This window comes from Protomyctophum parallelum (genome assembly GCF_964188405.1).
Source record: "Protomyctophum parallelum genome assembly, chromosome: 19".
In the NCBI taxonomy this organism is placed as follows: domain Eukaryota; kingdom Metazoa; phylum Chordata; class Actinopteri; order Myctophiformes; family Myctophidae; genus Protomyctophum; species Protomyctophum parallelum.
The window spans coordinates 30,546,628-30,565,234 of NC_139717.1; the positions used below are offsets into that span (position 1 = coordinate 30,546,628).

Here is an 18,607-nt window from a genome sequence, read left to right on the forward strand (position 1 = left end):
CCTTGGATTTTATAATGCTGATTGTAGCATAGCGATAGTGGTTAGTGACTGAGCTTTGTTAACATGAGTGCCCGGGATCGTTTCCCACCAATTTCAAAGAATGTTTGTTGCTTCGTGCCAATTTTCACAGAATGTTTGTCCTTTTACCTACCAGACAATACTCTTCTCACCTCTAGTCGATTATTTATTCAGCGTTTGAGCCACGGACCAACATTTGAGGCCATCTAGTCTCTCAGACCCATTTGAGCCACTGACCACCATTGTGAGAGTCTATTAATGTGAAATGGTGGTCCGTGGCTCAAACATGTTATCACTTTTGAAGTTACTTGTTGTGTTTAGATATGTAAATACTACTCTTTAAAGCCGTGTTTCGGTAGTCGAGTGGGTACTGTCGACGGTTAGTAAACATTGAGGCCGGGCATAGTTGTTTATAAACCTTCGACACTAACCATTCGGCTACTGAAACACTGTTTTACAGTTTCGTACAAACATCATATATAAACATCATAACAAGTAACTTCAAGTGATAGACGTTTGAACACACAAACAACAACAGCGTTAAGTATTAAATAACATTTATCACTTACTTGCTCCGAAGACGGACCCGGAAGATGGTGACGTGGCACTTCCAAACAAACACTGACCAAGCCGACCTCCACGCGTCTCTTCCGTATTTGAGGACGGCGGCACTTCCTTCCGGTGTGAGGCCACGCCCGCGAGATTTAACAGTGAATTTATTGTAGTCCTTCTACGTTACATCCGGGTCCCTTGGTCCCACCCGCTTCTCATAAAAATGTAAATGCAAAATAGCTACATATGAACGCGTGAATCTTTTACAATAACGTTATTTGTCAGAAAGGAAGCCATTGGGGGTTAAAATGGGTCTTAATGCTTCCAACTCATATAACTGTCAGTCTGTCACCAACAACACTTTTAATGATATTACATGAAGCAGACAGCCCTGTGATGAAACCTTTAGCATTACACTGTGGTTAATACGTTTTTATTCACAATGGAATGTTATTGTAGGCCTACTCTTAATATATCATGGTGTAGCACAGCACAGTAGATTCATATTTCAATCGATCTGGGATGTTAAAATTGTGCAAAACTCTGTTAAATGAATGGCCTCTTCTGCTACATTAAAAATTACTAAACATTAAACGTTACTTAATTATACCTGTTATTGAGACTCCTATAGAGCATGTTGACATGGATAGCTTGGTTAGTAGTATCTCTGTTAGTTAATGCAGTTTGATTGATTAAATTAATAGCCTATTTTATTAGACAAAAATGTAGAACAGTAGTGTCATAGAGTGGAAAATGCCATTTGGTTTAATGTCACAGAATGCAGTGCCACGTAGAGCAGCATGATAAATGGTTAACTTTATAGTGTGTTCAAAAATGGCAGATCTGCAAGTTCAGTGTATTGAATGAGATGTGCTGTGAGTTTGCATATCTGCTATTGTCCAGCATAGGACCGTTGCACAGTGAAGTATAAACAAGGCTTTAGGATTTATAAGTCGTTTTTAGAATATAATAGAATATTCACTCCAGTGAATAGCATTTATCCATTTAGATAACTTTTTGATGTTATTTAATTACTTATTTTTACACAGAAACATAATGTGTGTCTTTACAATAACTGTAATAATAATACTAATAATGTAATGTAATAATTATTAATTAAATAACCTTATTTTATTCTGAAGGCAACCGAATGTCTTAAATTAGCTAGCTCTGACAGGAAGTTCTAAATTAGCTCAAAAGACGGAGCCCGCACACAATGCTAACAGAACACCCTTCCGGTCACAATAAAGGTTCTTCATTTAAAGCATTTTATATATATATATATATAATCTCAACAGTAAAAAATAAATATTATATATAATTTGAACACACAACCCTTTACAAACATCGGCTGTTGCCCGGATTACCCCAACCCTCTCCTCTCATACACCCTTACTTCCACTGTGACTTTCATCAGTCCCTCCTTCCCTTCCCACTATTATAGTGGTACATATTCATTCATGGCAATTCAACTACAATCTCAGTACAAGGTAGCAAGTAAAATGGAGGGAAATAAATGTTGGCATAGGCAACTCACCCCCCCACACACATCATTGTTAGATGCATGTAAAAGGATAAAAATCTAAATGACATTTCAATTTTACGCCTTAAAAAAAGAAGGCTGTAGACAGCATGGTTCAACAACCTTGTTTTAGAAGGAATTCCTCAACAAGTGTTAAGGATTAACACTGGATATCATATGAATTACACATTTCTGCAAAAGTATTTTATTTGGAAAAGTTTTAAATGCATCATTACATACCTATTCTCAAGTACAGTAGGAATGGAATGATCATGCTTATGAAAACATTAGCAATATTCAGATCAGTCCCACCAGAGGGGGTGGCACAATTAAAGATCTGTACTTCAGCACCTCCAATTGCTCCAGTGAAACATGTAAGAAAGTTCCACGACAAAATGTAATGAAAATGAATAGCACCGGCATATTCTGCAGGGCTCCTATTATGTGTTGTCTTCAACCCTGGCCCTAGCCTGAGAAAAGTCTCCAGCTGGAAAGAGTGCCTCTGACATTCGTTTACAAATTAATAAATATATAAATTCTGATTGGTACTTAGTTTGGCCTGGTTGTTGTCACACACTGACAATAGCAGATCTACAAGGTTTCTTTTTTAACTCTCAGAGTCAATATTATGCAGATAACCAGATAACATTTTAACAGACAGATTAGTCTTTCTTGGCAGCCTTCCTCACAGCAGCAGGCATGTTGCTCAGCTTGTGCCCTGATGAGAGTTCCAATGCTTGATGAACTTGAGGGCTCTCTTATCCTTGGACAGCTTGCCATAAGCAACTCCATGACTTGCCTCTCATCAGCAGCAAAACCACACACCTCGCAGATCATATCAGGCACAAACTTGCTGTGCTTGGTGAGACAATCGGGTCGCTGTGTTTTTTAATGGTGGTCAAGTGGGAAGGTTAGATAACCTAATTTGAACATTGACAATTTGGACAAATACTCACCTTAATTTCCCAAGACTCAGTGTTTTTGTTTTTCAGCATTAGGTTCCCCTCCTAAACTAAGTACAAGTTTGCTTGTAGATCTGCTATTTTTGATGCACAACAAAGTATAAGTAGGCTTTAAGTGATACTTGTTATTTCTAAACTGGGACCTGCCTGTTGACAAAAATGGCTTCCCCGTCTGTCCCACAGACAAGACATTGTCCAAGTACATCCAGACTGTTGACCGACAAAGTTTGGCTGGGAAGCATGTGAGTTGTCTCCAGGCGGCCTTTACTAGAGTCTCCACTGAGCCAGGCACTAATGAGGGACTGGTTCCCACCAACCGGGGCCACGGCACTACGAGACATGACACTGTTGTTTCGACCACCTGTAAAAACAATGACATGAACAGTTCTGGTTAGCATGTGTGCCTACATTATTATCTATGTCAAACAGACAAGAGTCTTGTGTCTGTTTTTGAGTTGGGTAAGAACTCTGGTTAGGGCAAAGCGAAGGGTGTGGGGTTGGGGTTGCTTATTTATATTGTAAAATCACGGTTAATTTAACTCTGAGAGTGTACAAATGGAAGCAAATGGACCCGTTAGGATCCATTTAGTTTCATTTGCACACTCACAGAGTTACTGACCCATAAGGGTCCATTTGGTTCCAAACTATCATTTAGCCGGGTACCCCCTGGAACTCCCTCAAGGACACCTGGGGGTCCCCGGACCCCACTTTGGTAACCACTGCTATAGTGGTCACTGGTCCCCATTTTCTTCTATTACATTGTATGTTATGTACATGACTTGCCTTGTAGGAAGGAGGGCATGTCTGAATGGGAGGCAGTCTCCCAGTGAAGCAGTGATCCGTCCTGGGAGCATGAGAACAGGTGGTCTGGATTGGTAGGATGGAAGTGGATCTCCCACACTATACAAACAAAGTAACAAACCATATAAAATACTTCACAAAGCAACCAGCAAATGGCTATACATGAAATACATGTAAAAACATATATGAGGGGCGCTAATATATTAAAGTCTAAGGGCCGATTCATACTCCTATTTTACCGCTGTTTCGGCGCTGTAGTGCCGAAATGATTTCGGCTCGTCAGACATTTTCAGTAGCACCGAAGAGCCGACTTTAGGACGGTACCCGCCCCCCCGAACCTCAAATGACGTCAAATTGTAGGCTCTTCAGCACCGAACCGACTTTTATTCGGCTCTAAAATAGGAGTATGAATCGGCCCTAACTCATGTTGATTAGGTAATGTAATGTGGTGATGTAAAACAAACAAGAGACAATATGACGTAAGTTTTCCCTTCATTGTCAATGGCGTTTATTAAACAAACATTGAACTTAAGACAAACATTAAACCTGTATATAGGAGGGGCTAGCACCCCTCAAAAATATGTAAGGTGAACTTACTCTCAGCAGAGTGCGCCTCCATAAGTGAAAATGGTGTGTTGCCCTGTCTTACATCCCATATACACAGCATGCCATCTTGGCCTCCAGTGGCCACAATGTGCTGTTGGTTGGGGTGTCTCGCCACGCAATGCAGAGGGACTCTATCACCAGTCCTTAGAAAGCAGATAGAACATAATTTAAATCTCCAGTAGTCATATAACATTCAAATAAAACCTCCCTCTCTTCTTTAATCACATGAACCCTAGTATCCCTTTTTTTGGGGCATGTTATAATAGGCAAACACAAACAGCCAATCTACAGGCTCACAACACATTGTGGTGCGTTGTTGTGAGCATGTAGAATAGATCGACTGCTTTTGGCAAAGACATTTGACAGAGGGAAAAAAGGAAGTATAGACCCTTGGGGGACACCGATCAATGAAGTATTTAGGCTTTACTGTAAGTGGTTACGAAATAATGCTCTATACTGGGAAAGAATCTTGAGAATTAAGATGCTCTTTACAGGGAAAGAATCTGCGATGGCACGTTGCTCTGTTGCCTGAAATCCCACAGTTTGAGCTGGCCAATGGAGTTCACCGTTAGGATCTCTGTTGTTCTCAGGTACGTGGCAGCATGGATCGTGCTGCTGTCAGCATTATCTAACAAAATACATAAATAAAGAATTAAATAGGACAGTTCTGAATATGATTAAAACAAATACTTGTGCTTAAATGGTATCACACATCTAAACCTCCTCATGCATTTTAACCACATGAACCCTACTGTCCCTTTTCTGGGCATGTCGCAATAGGCAAACATTTGGCAAAATGATGGATTGATGAGTTCACAATGCATCGCAACCAGACACTGAGCATGTAGATTGGCTATTTTCAGAGATTTGCGGTAACAAGGTATAAAGCTGGGTTTAAGTGGTTAAACATGCCTCGATGAGCAATCTAAAGCTGGTTAATCTCTCTCACCTATGATGCGAGTCACTGCTTCCTGGTCAGCTCTGTAGACAATTATCCTGCCATCTTCCCCAACAGAAACAATCTCAGGACTGCTGCACACCACTCCGGTACATGGGGCATTGTCACAAGGATAACTATGTGCTCTTGTCCAACAGTGAGAAACAGATATCGTCTAAAAAGACACCAAAATGAAGTTTAAACAGGGCCTAATATAAGATTTGCATATGAACATCCATACAGGCACAGTTGGTGATAGCCGCAATTTGCAACTCTAGATTGTTTTATAATGGGATGAATCTAGAGTTGCAATACCCTCCATTGACTCCCCACTCATCTTTTTTGGTTTGCGATCTGCTTGTCTTAAACGACGTTAAACTCACCAACATTGCAGCTGTAGTACAAGCTTGAATTATCCTCTTTCAATCTGCCGAGCTTGTTTTTCATAAAAATCCACCGTAGAGATGTTATGAGCTACTTTCTGTCAAGACATCCTCTGCAAGTGATTCTTTTTCTAAGTGTTGCAGTTTGGAAGCACTCGTTTTTATTAACGGGTCGCGCTGCTGCCACCTGCATTATCTGCAAATTCGAAACAGGTGGAACGCAGGGCCGTTCAGTGACGTACGACAAGTGCTTCCAAACTCCAGCACTTAGAAAAATAATCACTTGCAGAGGATGTCTTGACAGAAAGTAGCTCATAACATCTCTACTGTGGATCTTTATGAAAAACAAGCTTGGCAGATTGAAAGAGGATAATTCAAGCTTGTACTACAGCTGCAATGTTGGTGAGTTTAACGTTGTTTAAGACAAGCAGATCGCAAACCAAAAAAGATGAGTGGGGAGTCAATGGAGGGTATTGCAACTCTAGATTCACCCCATTATAAAAAAATCTAGAGTTGCAAATTGCGGCTAAGTTGGTGAGTATAAACGGTGGCCCTGCCCCCTGCAGCAATTCCCATAGTCTACTATTGCTAAAATAACAGGTTTTTAAGTGGATTGTTGTAAATAAACATTTTGCCCAAAATAGGCACGTCATGTTTTTTATGATCTATTATCGATTATATTTTAAGTTGTAAACCACTCCCAAATGACATGTGGCCAGCAGCAGTTATTGATTTTTCTTACTACAACCTGGCGTCCCTATTGTGGGCATATCATAAATAGCACACAATCGTGCGACAAAGTTTAAGTACCTGGACGTCGTGATGATGGCGGAAGATGGTCACTGCCCCAGTCGATGATGCTGTGACAATTCTGTGTTGGTCCAGAAACTATTAAGAAATACAGAATATTAATTCAGGCAAATCATATACACATACAAGTACTAATAAAAGCCAGGTTCAAATTTAGCCAAATCTAACTTTGACAGTGTACTAGTCTATGAAGCCTTGTAATGTCATTCTGACGATATCGCTCTCGTCAGAATCGGGAAAAAACTCTACGAGTCTAAATGTTGGGCTAGTAATGTCACATTGCACGTGCATGAAGTCATGTTGTCCACTCCACACTGCCCTTGTGTCAGTGTATGCTGTACAACTGGACATTTTTTGTATATCTTGATGTTCGCAGTCTCTTAGCCCCTCTCGGAACCCTCCATAAAGCTTTTCTGAAATTTGGATGTCACTTTATGTAGGGTCCCTGTGTGTATCTGTATTTTCGTATGGGAATGTTGTAACGCGGAATTAAATATGCTCGGTAACATCGTATCTGCGGCGTTTGACGGCCTCTTTTTGTTTGAGTTATTCTGAATTCGTGAACTATAAGTACCTAAACATACCGCTGCGAATATCTCCTGTGGCGCGGAAGCCGTTAAGTATTTTTAATCTATGTTTGACCGATTTGGAAGCTTGGATTCTTCTTGTTTATTTACCGTTCATTGTACCGCCTCCCGATGTGCGGTTGGCTTGTGCCGGCTACGTTCCTGCCTCTGATCTGCTCTGTCATAGCTATAGCGCCACTAGCTAGCCAGATAGGCGGTACAATGAGGTGTCAATAAACAAGGAAGGAAAAGAAGAATCAAAGCGACCAAATCGGTCAAACAAAAATACTTAACGGCTTCCGCGCCACAGGAGATATTCGCAGCGGTATGTATAGGTACTTATAGTTCACAGATTCAGAAGCCCTCAAAGGAAAAAAAGTCCTCAAAGAGCGCAGAAGGAGTTATCCGAAGGTGTTTACGTTAATTTATGTGTGCGTACCCGGTGGCAGGGTGGAGCTGGAATAGGACCCAATGCTCTGGGTCTAAAACATGTCAGAAACTTCAGTAGCATTGGGTTCTGCTTGTAGGGCTAGCAGTCTCTGTGACACATGTCCCACCAACAGTTCACTACTTGATGGTTTATTTGGCATTGCATGCCAAATAGATCCCTCTTGACTGCCAATTTAAAGTTGTCTAAAGTTGGTTTCTGAGTCTAAATAATTTCCAGCACTGTCACTTATACCAAACAATACTAGTTTATTTCACCATTGCCATGATGCACGGACACGAAAACAAATTAAGTAATCTAAATCTAGATATTTAGCCGTGTTCATGTGCAGTTACACCTGACTCATCTTACTTGAAGATCAAGAACATCTCCATCATGCTTGTATTCGCATAGTAGCTGAGGATCTCCTTCAAATTCATCTTCCATGTCATGATCTCCTATGGACCAAATTGAAATCTTGTTGTGCTGCAAGAGATCAAAGAGATTGGATTAGTGTTACACTTAGCATTGGAACAAGAGTGTCATAGTCATAGATGTATCTGATCGATTCTGAAATCGGAATCGATCAAATGAGTCTGGCACTCTTCTTAATTCAAGGCTATTGTTACTCTACTGTTAACCAGACACAAAGTAAATCCTCAGTGTAGCTATATATCCATTTGTAACTCTTAAAGACTGTACAAATGGAACCACTGTCCATTTGGTTCCAATGGATTCTGTGCAGATAATTTAATTTAATATGGACAAATGCCCACCTCGTTGTCCCACGACCCTGTGGCAAAGATGTCTGGTTGTTGTAAGGAAGAAGCTGATACTGGACTCCATCTCGCTTTGCTGATTTTTTGCGACACGTATTTTGCAAATGTACCCTCCATGGAGACCGACGCACAGTGCTTACTTTTAATACGAGTGTTTGTTTGATTTCTTAATGTTAGCTAGCTTAGCATTCCACGAGCATTTCCTCGAATGAAACTCGCCGCTCCTGAACGAAGTACGGTGGCTCAAAGAGGTCTTCTTCTTCTTCTTCTTCTCTGAGTTTTATGGCGGATCGCAACCAACATAAAGGTGCATACCGCCACCTACTGTACAAGAGTATGTAACATCATGTCAATTTCCTATTGCTACTTATATCCTACTACTCAGGTTTGTAGTATATAAAAAAGTAAACAGTGCCTTCCTCACCATAGCTACACCCTTTCCCTCTGTTCCAAGGATCCCTGACAACTCCCATTCCCGTCCTGCATCATTTACTTTGTCCTTCAGCTGTGCTCTTTCCTCTATATATCTATCACAGTTCATTAAAACATGCTCAACGTTCTCTGTTTCCCCACAACTTCCACATTTATTGCTTTCTGCCTTACCCATGGTAAAAAGGGTGCTGTTTAGCCCTGTGTGGCCCACCCTTAGCCTTGTAATGAATTTTTCTTCACTTCTATTCTTCTCATTATATTCCTTAGTGGCTACTGTTTTTTGTACCTTGTAATACCCTCGTCCTTTCAGGTCTTCGTCCCACCTTCTCTGCCAGATTTCCATCCCTTTCTTTTTGACCATTGCTTTCCCTTCACCCTTTCCTAATAGCACTTGTAGTGCTACCTCCTGCTGGGTTGCCCTTTTGGCAAGCTTGTCCGCCCTCTCGTTCCCTGTTAGCCCCTTATGTGCTGGCACCCAGCAAAACTGGATATCCAGGCCACCTCTGTGTAGTCCTAGTAAGTACTGCTTAATCTCAATGACTAGGTCCTCTCTCACTGACTTTTCAGACTGTAGGCTCTTCAGTACTGCTAGTGAGTCTGTGCACACCACCACCCGCTCTGGTCTAACCTCCTCCACCCATTGTAACCCAGTGATGATTGCCACCGCCTCTGCTGTGTACACTGATAAGTGGTCTGGTATCCTTTTTGCTATCTTGACATTAAACTCCGGTATAAACACTCCTATTCCCACCCTGTGCTGCTCGTTCTTAGACCCGTCTGTGTATATATGCAGGTAGTTGCTGTAGTTCTGTCTGAGGTACATGTTGGATTGTGCTCCTATTGTCCTCTGCTTGCCAGTTATTTTTCTTTTCAATAATGGTCAGGTCCACTTTAACCTCTGGGAATAGCCATGGTGGGGTATCACTCACTGGGGAGGTCGTAGTGAATTCTGCCATCTCCAGTTCATATGCCCTAGCTCTCTCTTTCCACATCCATCCAAACCCCCTGCCCTGGAAGCTGGCATATTCCCAGCAATCTGTCAGTGCCCTCTTAGCTGGGTTTCCTTCTCCACTACCTTTAATTCGGATCCAGTATGCCAGTGCAAGCTTCTCTCTCCTCAGCTCCAGTGGCAATTCTCCTGCCTCTATTAATACTGCATTGATTGGGGTTGATCTAATGGCTCCAGTACAGATCCGTAGGGCTCAAAGAGGTCAAGAAAGAAGTTTAACATAACAACCTGCTCTTTTTCGATCTCGTAGTAACACAGTGGAAGCTTTTTGTGTTATCCTTTTAGCATAATTGTATAATCGTACCACGCACTGTACTTTTTGGATGAATAAGTAAAGTATTCAATGAAGTGAAGTACAGACATCATCAGTGACCTATCGAATTATGTGACTATAATGTACGCTCGGTTCAGTCGCCATGCAGGCTTTCAGAGCAAAGAGTGAGAATGATGATTCAAGTTCAAGTTCCACTATTATTATTATTATTATGGATAAAGAAGGATAATATAGTGTTTTACAGTCACATAATACAATGTATGAGTGACATCCATTGTAGTTGTGTACTGACACCTGCACAGATCAGAGCCCAAAAACTGCACTTGTTTCAGCCTGAAACAGTTTCCTGATTAGATTTTAGGGTTACAGTTTAAGTTAAGGTTGGGGTCAGATGATAGGTCAGATCCTCTCTATGATAGATGGTAGGTCTGTTCTAGAAATGCGGTTCCAGCAGTGCAGTATCCAGCTCAACTCAACAGCGTCCTCTGGAGTTAGAAAAAAATAAATCTGGTTATCTACTAGGACGGACAGGTTATTACTGTAGCAACTAGCAAGGTAAACCTTTGCCTGTGGATGCAGCCAAATGCTGATATGATATACTGTGACATTTACTGATGAGGAAACTGCACAGTAACTATTAAGTGACCCTTGGAGGAGGCTTGGACCAGCATATGTTTTATTACGGTATGCTGCGGTGAAGGGTGTTGTTGGATGTCTCTCAGCTACGCCCCCTCCGTCAGCTCCGCTCCGTCTGTTCTGGAGGTGATCACTTTCTTGGGCATTTTAGTGGGGAAAACAGTTGGCGCAGGCGCGGCATTGACAGCTGCTGTGTACTTGCTCCGCAGAATAACCATGGCGTGGAAATCCGGAGGATCCAGCCACGCAGAGCTCGTCAACAACCTCCGCAGTAAGTCGCAAGAAATAATGGCCAATATGAAGTGAACACGATCGCCGCATTCATCGCGCAGTAATTTATTGTTCGCAAGGCGGTGTATATATTCTTGCAGCGCAGAGTGCAGCAGAGAGGCTAATGCTAGGCTAGCATGTTGCTAGCAACACAGTATGTGTCAGCCTGGTAATGTGTTGTTGATCTAGCCTAGCCGTTGCTTTCCCTTCTACCACACCCGTTTTCTAAAGCTCGTCCAGAATCGGATGTAGTCATGCGAATTCCTGATGAATTCCTGTTCTGTTCTTTGGCTATATAGAAGTGTATTTGTACGTCTATAAATGTTTTGATGAATTGAACAAGGTGGACCCTCTTGTAAACAAGTGTAATGCTTTATTGGGTCGTCCACTCACAGTTAACAGTCTTTGTATTGAGTTGTGCTTGAAATGTACTGTAATTCTGTAAACTGTTAATACATATTTCAATCAATCAAAGGCATTGTGTGGCAGCAAATTGGGGAATAGCAGAGACAATGAAATGCCTGACATCAACGTCCACAACATATTACACACAGCTTGCTTGTCTACTCTGTAATCCGTATGTGCGTCATTTGTCAAGTTGCAACCCTTCGTGGATCCCTATTCCCTGCCCACATATTAAACATCAATCGATGGTGCTGGTGGTGATCAATATTGATGATATTATTAATAATTGTAATGTTTGCATTCATGGCGGGTAAAGTAAATTCTGGCACGTGGGAATTGGGTTAGCTCATCGGTTCCTGTTTTGACCAGGCTTTATGCTGCATGTTGTTGGCTAGGCTCTAGTAGGGGATACTGATCTCTTGATGGTCACAGCCAGGTGCAATGCCAATGAGACTAACTGACTGGACACAACACATGGGACTTGTTTTCTTGTTCCAAGCAAATGCACTAACTCACCAATAAACGACAAGCACCTGGCATATTCTGTCCGTGTCTTGGTGGAGCAGCTAGTGTGAATGTACAGCATTGGCCTGCCTCTGAAAAGCTCCCTAGAGCTATATATCAAGCTAAGCAAGCGATTTTAATAGATAAAACATAAACATTTCTCCATAACATGTTAAATTTGTGCAGAAACACAGCTATTAAGAGTGCTCCGAAAAGTGTGTTTAAAAAGGGCGTGGAAATCTGGGGGAGCCAGCCACGCAGAGCTCGTCAGCAACCTCCGCAGTAAGTTGCATTCAACGTGAGGTCAGATATGTGCACGGTAGTGACTGTCTTCAAGTTCAGGCGCATGCAACGGTGGCTGACCTGATTTTCAGTCGGGTGCAATGGAGACTAAACAACACTAACTGGACAAGACAAACATGATGGATGAAAATGGGCTTGTGTTCTAGTTACAATTACAAGTAAATACACTAATGCTAACTAAACACCAAATCAACAGCACAGCACCTCACCTGGCCTATGCTGTCTGTCTCTTGGTGGTATGTATGCCTGAAATGAAGCTAGGGATGCACCGAAAGGGAAATTCTTGGCCGAAACCGAATACCAAATATAGGAAACAGTTGGCCGAATACCGAATATCCGAATATGATTAATATTATACATCTTTTTTACTACCATTGCTGTCATGGCCGTACCTTAAAGCTACCTGATTTATGGCAAAATAAATGTTTATGGCAAAACGTAACTTAAATAATAATCACTTATGGGTCCATAAAACATTTATTCAGCCCTTTTGAATGCATTATTTGCATACACTATTCGGTGATATATTTTCTGCCTATTCGGGCCGAAACCGAATTGGCCGAAAATGCATTTTTAGCCATTTTCTGCCGAACATTTTCTGCGGCTGAATATTCGGGGCATCACTAGTTAAAATAGTATGTTCATACAGAGTAAGTACAGAATAAATTATCTCTCAATCACCGGGTAATGACTGTGACACAGTCCTGTAGCTGAAAGGTCAGAAGGTCAGTCCTTGCAACCACAATGTTTCCAGCCAGACAGGTCTAGTCCAGAATGCCACTTAAGCACTATATACTTTGTTGTACAACAAATAGCAAAGATTGTTGACCTACAAGCTTGTAGATGTTTGGAAAATTTGAAAGATTTAGAAAGCTTTTGCCTATAATGCCATGTTGAAAGTGGTTATCACTTAACATACCTACACCCGCACAGTATCATTGGTATGAAGTGTAACTGAATATCGCTGTTTTAGTATCCCCACTTAACCCATTAACCTGAGTTTGATTCTACAAATGTTATGTTATGGTTATGGCAAAACTTAACTTAAATAATAATCACTATTATGGATCCATAAAACATTTATTCAGCTCTTTTGAATGCATTAATTGCATACACTATTCGGTGATATATTTTCTGCCTATTTGGGCCGAAGCCGAATAGGCCGAAAATGCATTTTTAGCCATTTTCAGCCGAATATTTTCTGTGGCCGAATATTCAGTGCATCACTAATTATTACACATCTGCTGTCTTGTTTTTTCTCCTCCAATTTCAGCATTTCTGCTGTTTTCTAATGTAATACTTGAATACTCACATGATAATAACATCACATAAAACAACTGTGTGGTGGTGATCTGCAATGCACAATTACTTCTAAAGGAGGACAGTGCTTGAGCTTCCTGCTTGACCCATTTCCACTCTTTAACAGGGCAGACTCTAAGTTAGGATAAGCTGCCTTTAAGCAGGTCACACTCCGGACGCATGCTAATTCTTCTGACCAGCACTTTGTGCTGCATCAGTTTCAGTCCTTGTTCAGGACACATCATGTATACCCCCACACACACATTATTTGAAGGTATTGATTTCGACTAAGGGTTCTGTTCAAAGGGAATGTTGGGCTGAACAAAACCAGGTAGATGTGGATTTATTGGATTGACAGCCACGAACAGGTGATTTGTACTTAATGGAGTGGGCTCACACAAGCCTGCAAATTGGGTTGAGATGACAGAATATATTCAATTGACATGTTTTATGCATTTTGAATAATTGTGGAAAATATATTTCACTGGTAAATATATTTCACTGGTAAATACATGACCTAGTGTAGATAAATTGCTTGTAGGTGTCCATCTGATCCTGTGGATGACCATTAACCATTAACCCATTCCAGATCCTAAAAATGTCTTCTACATCCTGAGAGTTTTCTGAAAAAGCTATGTTTATATGTCAGTGGTTCTTCGATTAAAAAAAAATAGCAGACCTACATGCTCGTAGCGCGCCACTCGGTGGCGCGCTATGAGCTTGTAGATCTGCTATTTTTCAATAGCTAAAGCATAACGTAATGCTAACACCAAAAGGGGTTCCCGCCCAAAATGGAGCACATGACTTAGGAGGAGATTCGGTAATGAGAGCAGTACCGGCTGTCGTTGGCACTTTCTGCTATTGGCAGTGGCACTACCAACTGCCAGTGGAGGAGGGGGCGGGTGGTGGTGTGTGTGTGTGTGAAAAGAATGTCTTTGTGTCTTGTATTCATTCCATGTGTTTAGGGCTGTCACAATTGTGACATCTTACGATTAATTGTTATGAATAGAACGTACATTTCTGTATGGCTTTTAAGCTTCATAAACTAAAGTTGCACAGGGCAGATATGATAAATGACTTAAACAACTTTGATTACTTTGAAAAAATATTAATTGTGGAAATGTAAAGTCTACAAGTACTCTACTGTATGTCTTGACAAACCAACTGTAACAAAAAATACTCCCTCTTTTGCCCCATCAGAAAATGGGATCATTAAGTCAGAAAAGGTCTATGAAGTCATGCTGGCGACTGACCGAGGGCACTTCTCCAGGTGTAATCCATATATGGACTCCCCACAGTCAATAGGTATGGGATCACCTCACCATGTGATATGCACACTTATTTTGCTATGCAAATGTAACATCATTGCTCAAGAGAGAAATGACAATTGACAGACTAGTTTCTTTTAACCAACAGGTTATCAAGCAACCATCAGCGCTCCACACATGGTATGACTCCAAAGCAACGTGGAATCCTACTACACCTTACCAGTGATCATCAGTAACTCTGAAGCTATTAGATCATTTTGTATACAGTACACATAAGGAGAGGCATGATAGAAACATCTCACCTGCTCCTAGATTCTAATGTCTTTAATATGTTTGCTATGTCAAAGTACACTGTATTTAGGTCTTACAACTATTAACAGCTTCTAAAATGGTTAGAACTGTTGGCTTCATACTGAAACAAAATGTTGTGGATGGTAGAGGTTGCTAGTCCCTGTGTTAAAGATGAGCAATGGGCCGGTCATACAGTACTCTTGCTGGTCTGCTCCATAGCATGCTTACGCCCTGGAGCTTCTGCATGACCAGCTGTACGAGGGAGCCAAGGCTCTGGACGTTGGCTCCGGCAGTGGAATCCTCTCTGTGTGCTTTGCACGAATGGTGAGCCACACATGACGGGTAAACAAACACAGCTTTTCTTCAGAGGCAATTCTAAGTAAATTGATTGATTTTAGGGTACCAATTACCCTAAAATCAAAATCTGTTTTACTGAGAGTACTGAGTGCCATCTCATCTCTTGTACTTCACAGGTAGGTTCCAAAGGGAAGGTGATAGGAATAGACCACATCAAAGAGCTGGTAGACGACTCTGAAACCAATGTGAAGAAAGACGACCCAGACTTGATAGCATCGGGCAGAATCAAGCTAATGGGTAAGGTCAAAGCCATGAAACGCAAACACCAAATGTACCTGATTTCGCTAGACCTTGAAGCCCTTTCCCCTGTGGGAGCTGAACTTAGCTCAAGAGAGGTGGCCACCCGTATTGAATAATGGAGCCTGTTTTTGGTCTGCCCTTTAGTTTCGTGGCATCAATTTTGGAGGCCAGAAGAGCTGGGATGGCACAACTAAATTTGAAGTAGCAATGCCCTGGCCGGCCCTGCTAATATAAGCTGAGCATACTCTTTAGGTGTTGTTGTTTCCATGGCTGTGTGCGTGACACCTGTCATGTGTTCTGTGTTCCAGTGGGAGACGGGCGATTGGGATACCCAGAAGAGGCACCTTTTGATGCCATCCATGTAGGCGCGGCGGCACCCACTGTGCCCCAAGCGGTGAGTCTCTACTCAATAAATCTGTGTTGGCCGCCTAGAGGCTGTGCTGCTCCAAGTAACTGACAATGCCATAGAGTTCCATGCTCTAGCCTAGGCTAGGTAGTGGGGGGGGGGGGGTCATTATTGCAACAAATTCAAAACGGACAATAAGATGACAATTTGTCATAAGCACTGCCATGAGGTCACTCTCCATGCTCCCCAGAGGGGGGCATGGAGGTGTACTGCAAATTCCATGGCAATCGAGATATGCTTACCCAACAGATTCTAACCCTTACCCTATTATAGGCTATATTATTATGCAATCATGAGTTCTAGGAATCTAGGGTAACCACCCTTGCAGAGGCGATCTCTTTTAATCAGGTTGTGGTTCTGTGAATTGTTGCCTTTAACCTGTTCCCCCAGTGTGTGCCCTTGTTTGGTGTCCATTCTGCGTGTAAATTCTCCTCACCCCTTCTGGCAGCTCCTGGACCAGCTAAAGCCAGGCGGCCGGCTGATCCTGCCCGTGGGCCCGGCAGGGGGAAACCAGATGCTGGAGCAGTACGACAAGCTGGAGGACGGCACCACCAAAATGAAACCCTTGATGGGGGTGATTTATGTGCCTTTAACAGACAAAGACAAGCAGTGGTCCAGGTGGAAGTGACTTCCTTCTCCCTCTCCTCTCCCCTTTCCTTCTTGCTGCGGTAAAGGTGAAATGGTGTGGCTTGGAGCAGACGAATGGATCACAAGGGCCTGCGTTTGCTGCTTGATGACATTTTTTTGCTTCTCCCATACCATGCCAACTGGCTGCACGTTTTCTTTCTATTCCAGTTTTTTTAACTGCTCGACTAAAGCAAAGTGAATGTGTACTTTTAGATTTGTAACAAATTAAAAGTATGGACTAAATTCGGTTGCAGTGTGATGGCATTATGTTATGGAGTGGTTTCCATTTGGCTGTTATACTTTGGTCTGGATGCCCTCTGGAACAAGTGCATGCAATTCTTTTCTGTTGTGACACCTCTAGGATGTTGACATAATGTTTTGCCTATGGTTATTAACCATTTTAACCCTGGCATCCCTATTTTAGGCACGTCAATAATTGTTCAAAAACCTTCTGAAATGTTTTGAAAATAGGCAAAGTATGAAATGAGGCATAAGTGGTTAATACTGTTGAATTAGGTTATGATTTGTTTTTATTATATATTACTTGTATAGTAAAGTTTTGCTGTAATAATCCATGTAAGAAGTATGCATGGGAGTGTTTTCGAACTCTTGATTGTCTGTGTGAAACTGCATGACAGGATTGCCAGGTTGTTGTTTTTCAGGTTGTTGTTTTTCTGCATCTTGTAACACTCAACTTCTGTCTTTCACAGAGACGAACTCTGAGCTGAGGAGGACAACATATTCCACGTTTTCATTTCGAGCCCGGAGGAGAACAGACTGGGTTTTTCCGGCATACATTCAGAATTCTCTCAAAAGCATAAACCACATATCTTTGTCTTTCTTTGAAGCTCTACCATGGAATTAGAGCATCACGCTGATGAAGCAGTCCCATGAGGTGGGAGGGATTAAAAGAGACTGCTTGAGTTTGGGCAAGGAAATGTGAAGAGGGGTGCTGTTGGGGTTTGTTTTGTTTTTACAGGCCTGTATATTTGGCTATGTATTCCTTTTGATTGCTGGATTTTATTTTATTTTTTGTGGGTTTCATTTGATGTGACACTCTTGTTGGACACTACAGCATCTATTCTGAATCTAGACCATTTTACACTTAGACTAAGCAATACATTTCACATACAATACATAGGGCTGTTCTTTCTGACTGGCAATTAATTGTTTCCCACACTCCACGCAGTAAAATCTAATGACTATGTGAGTATACAAATATAACAAATAGACCTGCAAGGGTCCATTTGGTTACATTTGTATACTCTGATTTGAATGAATTAACACTGAGGAGGTTCCTGGCTTTAACATCTGCTGGCTTATCTGGTGACTGAAAACTAAATGAGTCCCTGCTTTGCCAAAAATAAACACCAACCATATAAAGCAAATGAATGCCTGATGTTTTCTTAAAAAATAAATCGTACATGTAATCTAAAAGTAGTACATTATGTTTGTAAAAGAGATGCTTTTGTTTTACTGCCTTTTATTAAAAACTATAATTGTGAATATTGCAAAAGCAAATTAGTTAGCCAGATGCACACGTCATCGCAGTCGTACAGAAACGTCTATAATAGTTGCTATTCAGGGACAGGGCTCCTAGTGCATCCCAAAAAACCATTCATTGTAACCATTACATGTAGCAGGTCTGTGTGGGTGCAACTAAACGATAATGCACCAGCTACTGTTAATGAAAAAAAAAAGATTCCAATATAGATAATTCAATATTATAGAACCCATAGACTTTCAACCTGGTGTCCCTATTTTGGGCATGTCCTAAGTAGATCGGCTTCTCTACTTTGTGTGACATTTATACAACAAAGTGTAAATATGAAATTAAGGTTTCTGTGCGCAGTATCTTTCACATAGACATTGTCGGTTGAGGAATATATGTAGGCATTTCATAACTTCACAAAGGCTTGCTTA

General features: G+C 41.5%; 2 protein-coding genes across 6 annotated transcripts; one reads left to right on the forward strand and one right to left on the reverse strand.

The window, feature by feature from the left end:
- Window positions 1–2,291: 2,291 nt before the first annotated feature.
- On the reverse strand, window positions 2,292–8,596 carry nup43 (nucleoporin 43). Its single transcript, XM_083791091.1, has 8 exons — window positions 8,361–8,596; window positions 7,957–8,070; window positions 6,592–6,669; window positions 5,411–5,573; window positions 4,954–5,089; window positions 4,453–4,604; window positions 3,838–3,954; window positions 2,292–3,415 (listed from the first exon to the last, which is right to left on the reverse strand). Exons 1-8 carry the CDS (start codon window positions 8,478–8,480, stop codon window positions 3,186–3,188), a joined length of 1,110 nt encoding a protein of 369 aa, XP_083647217.1. The 5' UTR covers window positions 8,481–8,596; the 3' UTR covers window positions 2,292–3,185.
- A 2,071-nt stretch (window positions 8,597–10,667) lies between these two features.
- pcmt (protein-L-isoaspartate (D-aspartate) O-methyltransferase) lies at window positions 10,668–18,121 on the forward strand. 5 transcript variants are annotated; one of them, XM_083790181.1, is made up of 9 exons: window positions 10,668–10,985; window positions 12,080–12,175; window positions 14,696–14,800; window positions 14,912–14,943; window positions 15,274–15,378; window positions 15,528–15,648; window positions 15,960–16,045; window positions 16,506–16,725; window positions 17,395–18,121. In XM_083790181.1, the coding sequence occupies exons 1-8, from the start codon at window positions 10,790–10,792 to the stop codon at window positions 16,683–16,685; spliced, it is 921 nt and encodes a 306-aa protein (XP_083646307.1). In that variant the 5' UTR covers window positions 10,668–10,789; the 3' UTR covers window positions 16,686–16,725; window positions 17,395–18,121. The 5 variants fall into 5 exon arrangements, with proteins under 5 accessions (XP_083646307.1, XP_083646306.1, XP_083646305.1 ...); XM_083790180.1 differs by having other exon boundaries at window positions 10,670–10,985; window positions 16,506–16,731; XM_083790179.1 differs by having other exon boundaries at window positions 10,670–10,985; window positions 16,506–16,675.
- Window positions 18,122–18,607: the final 486 nt, after the last annotated feature.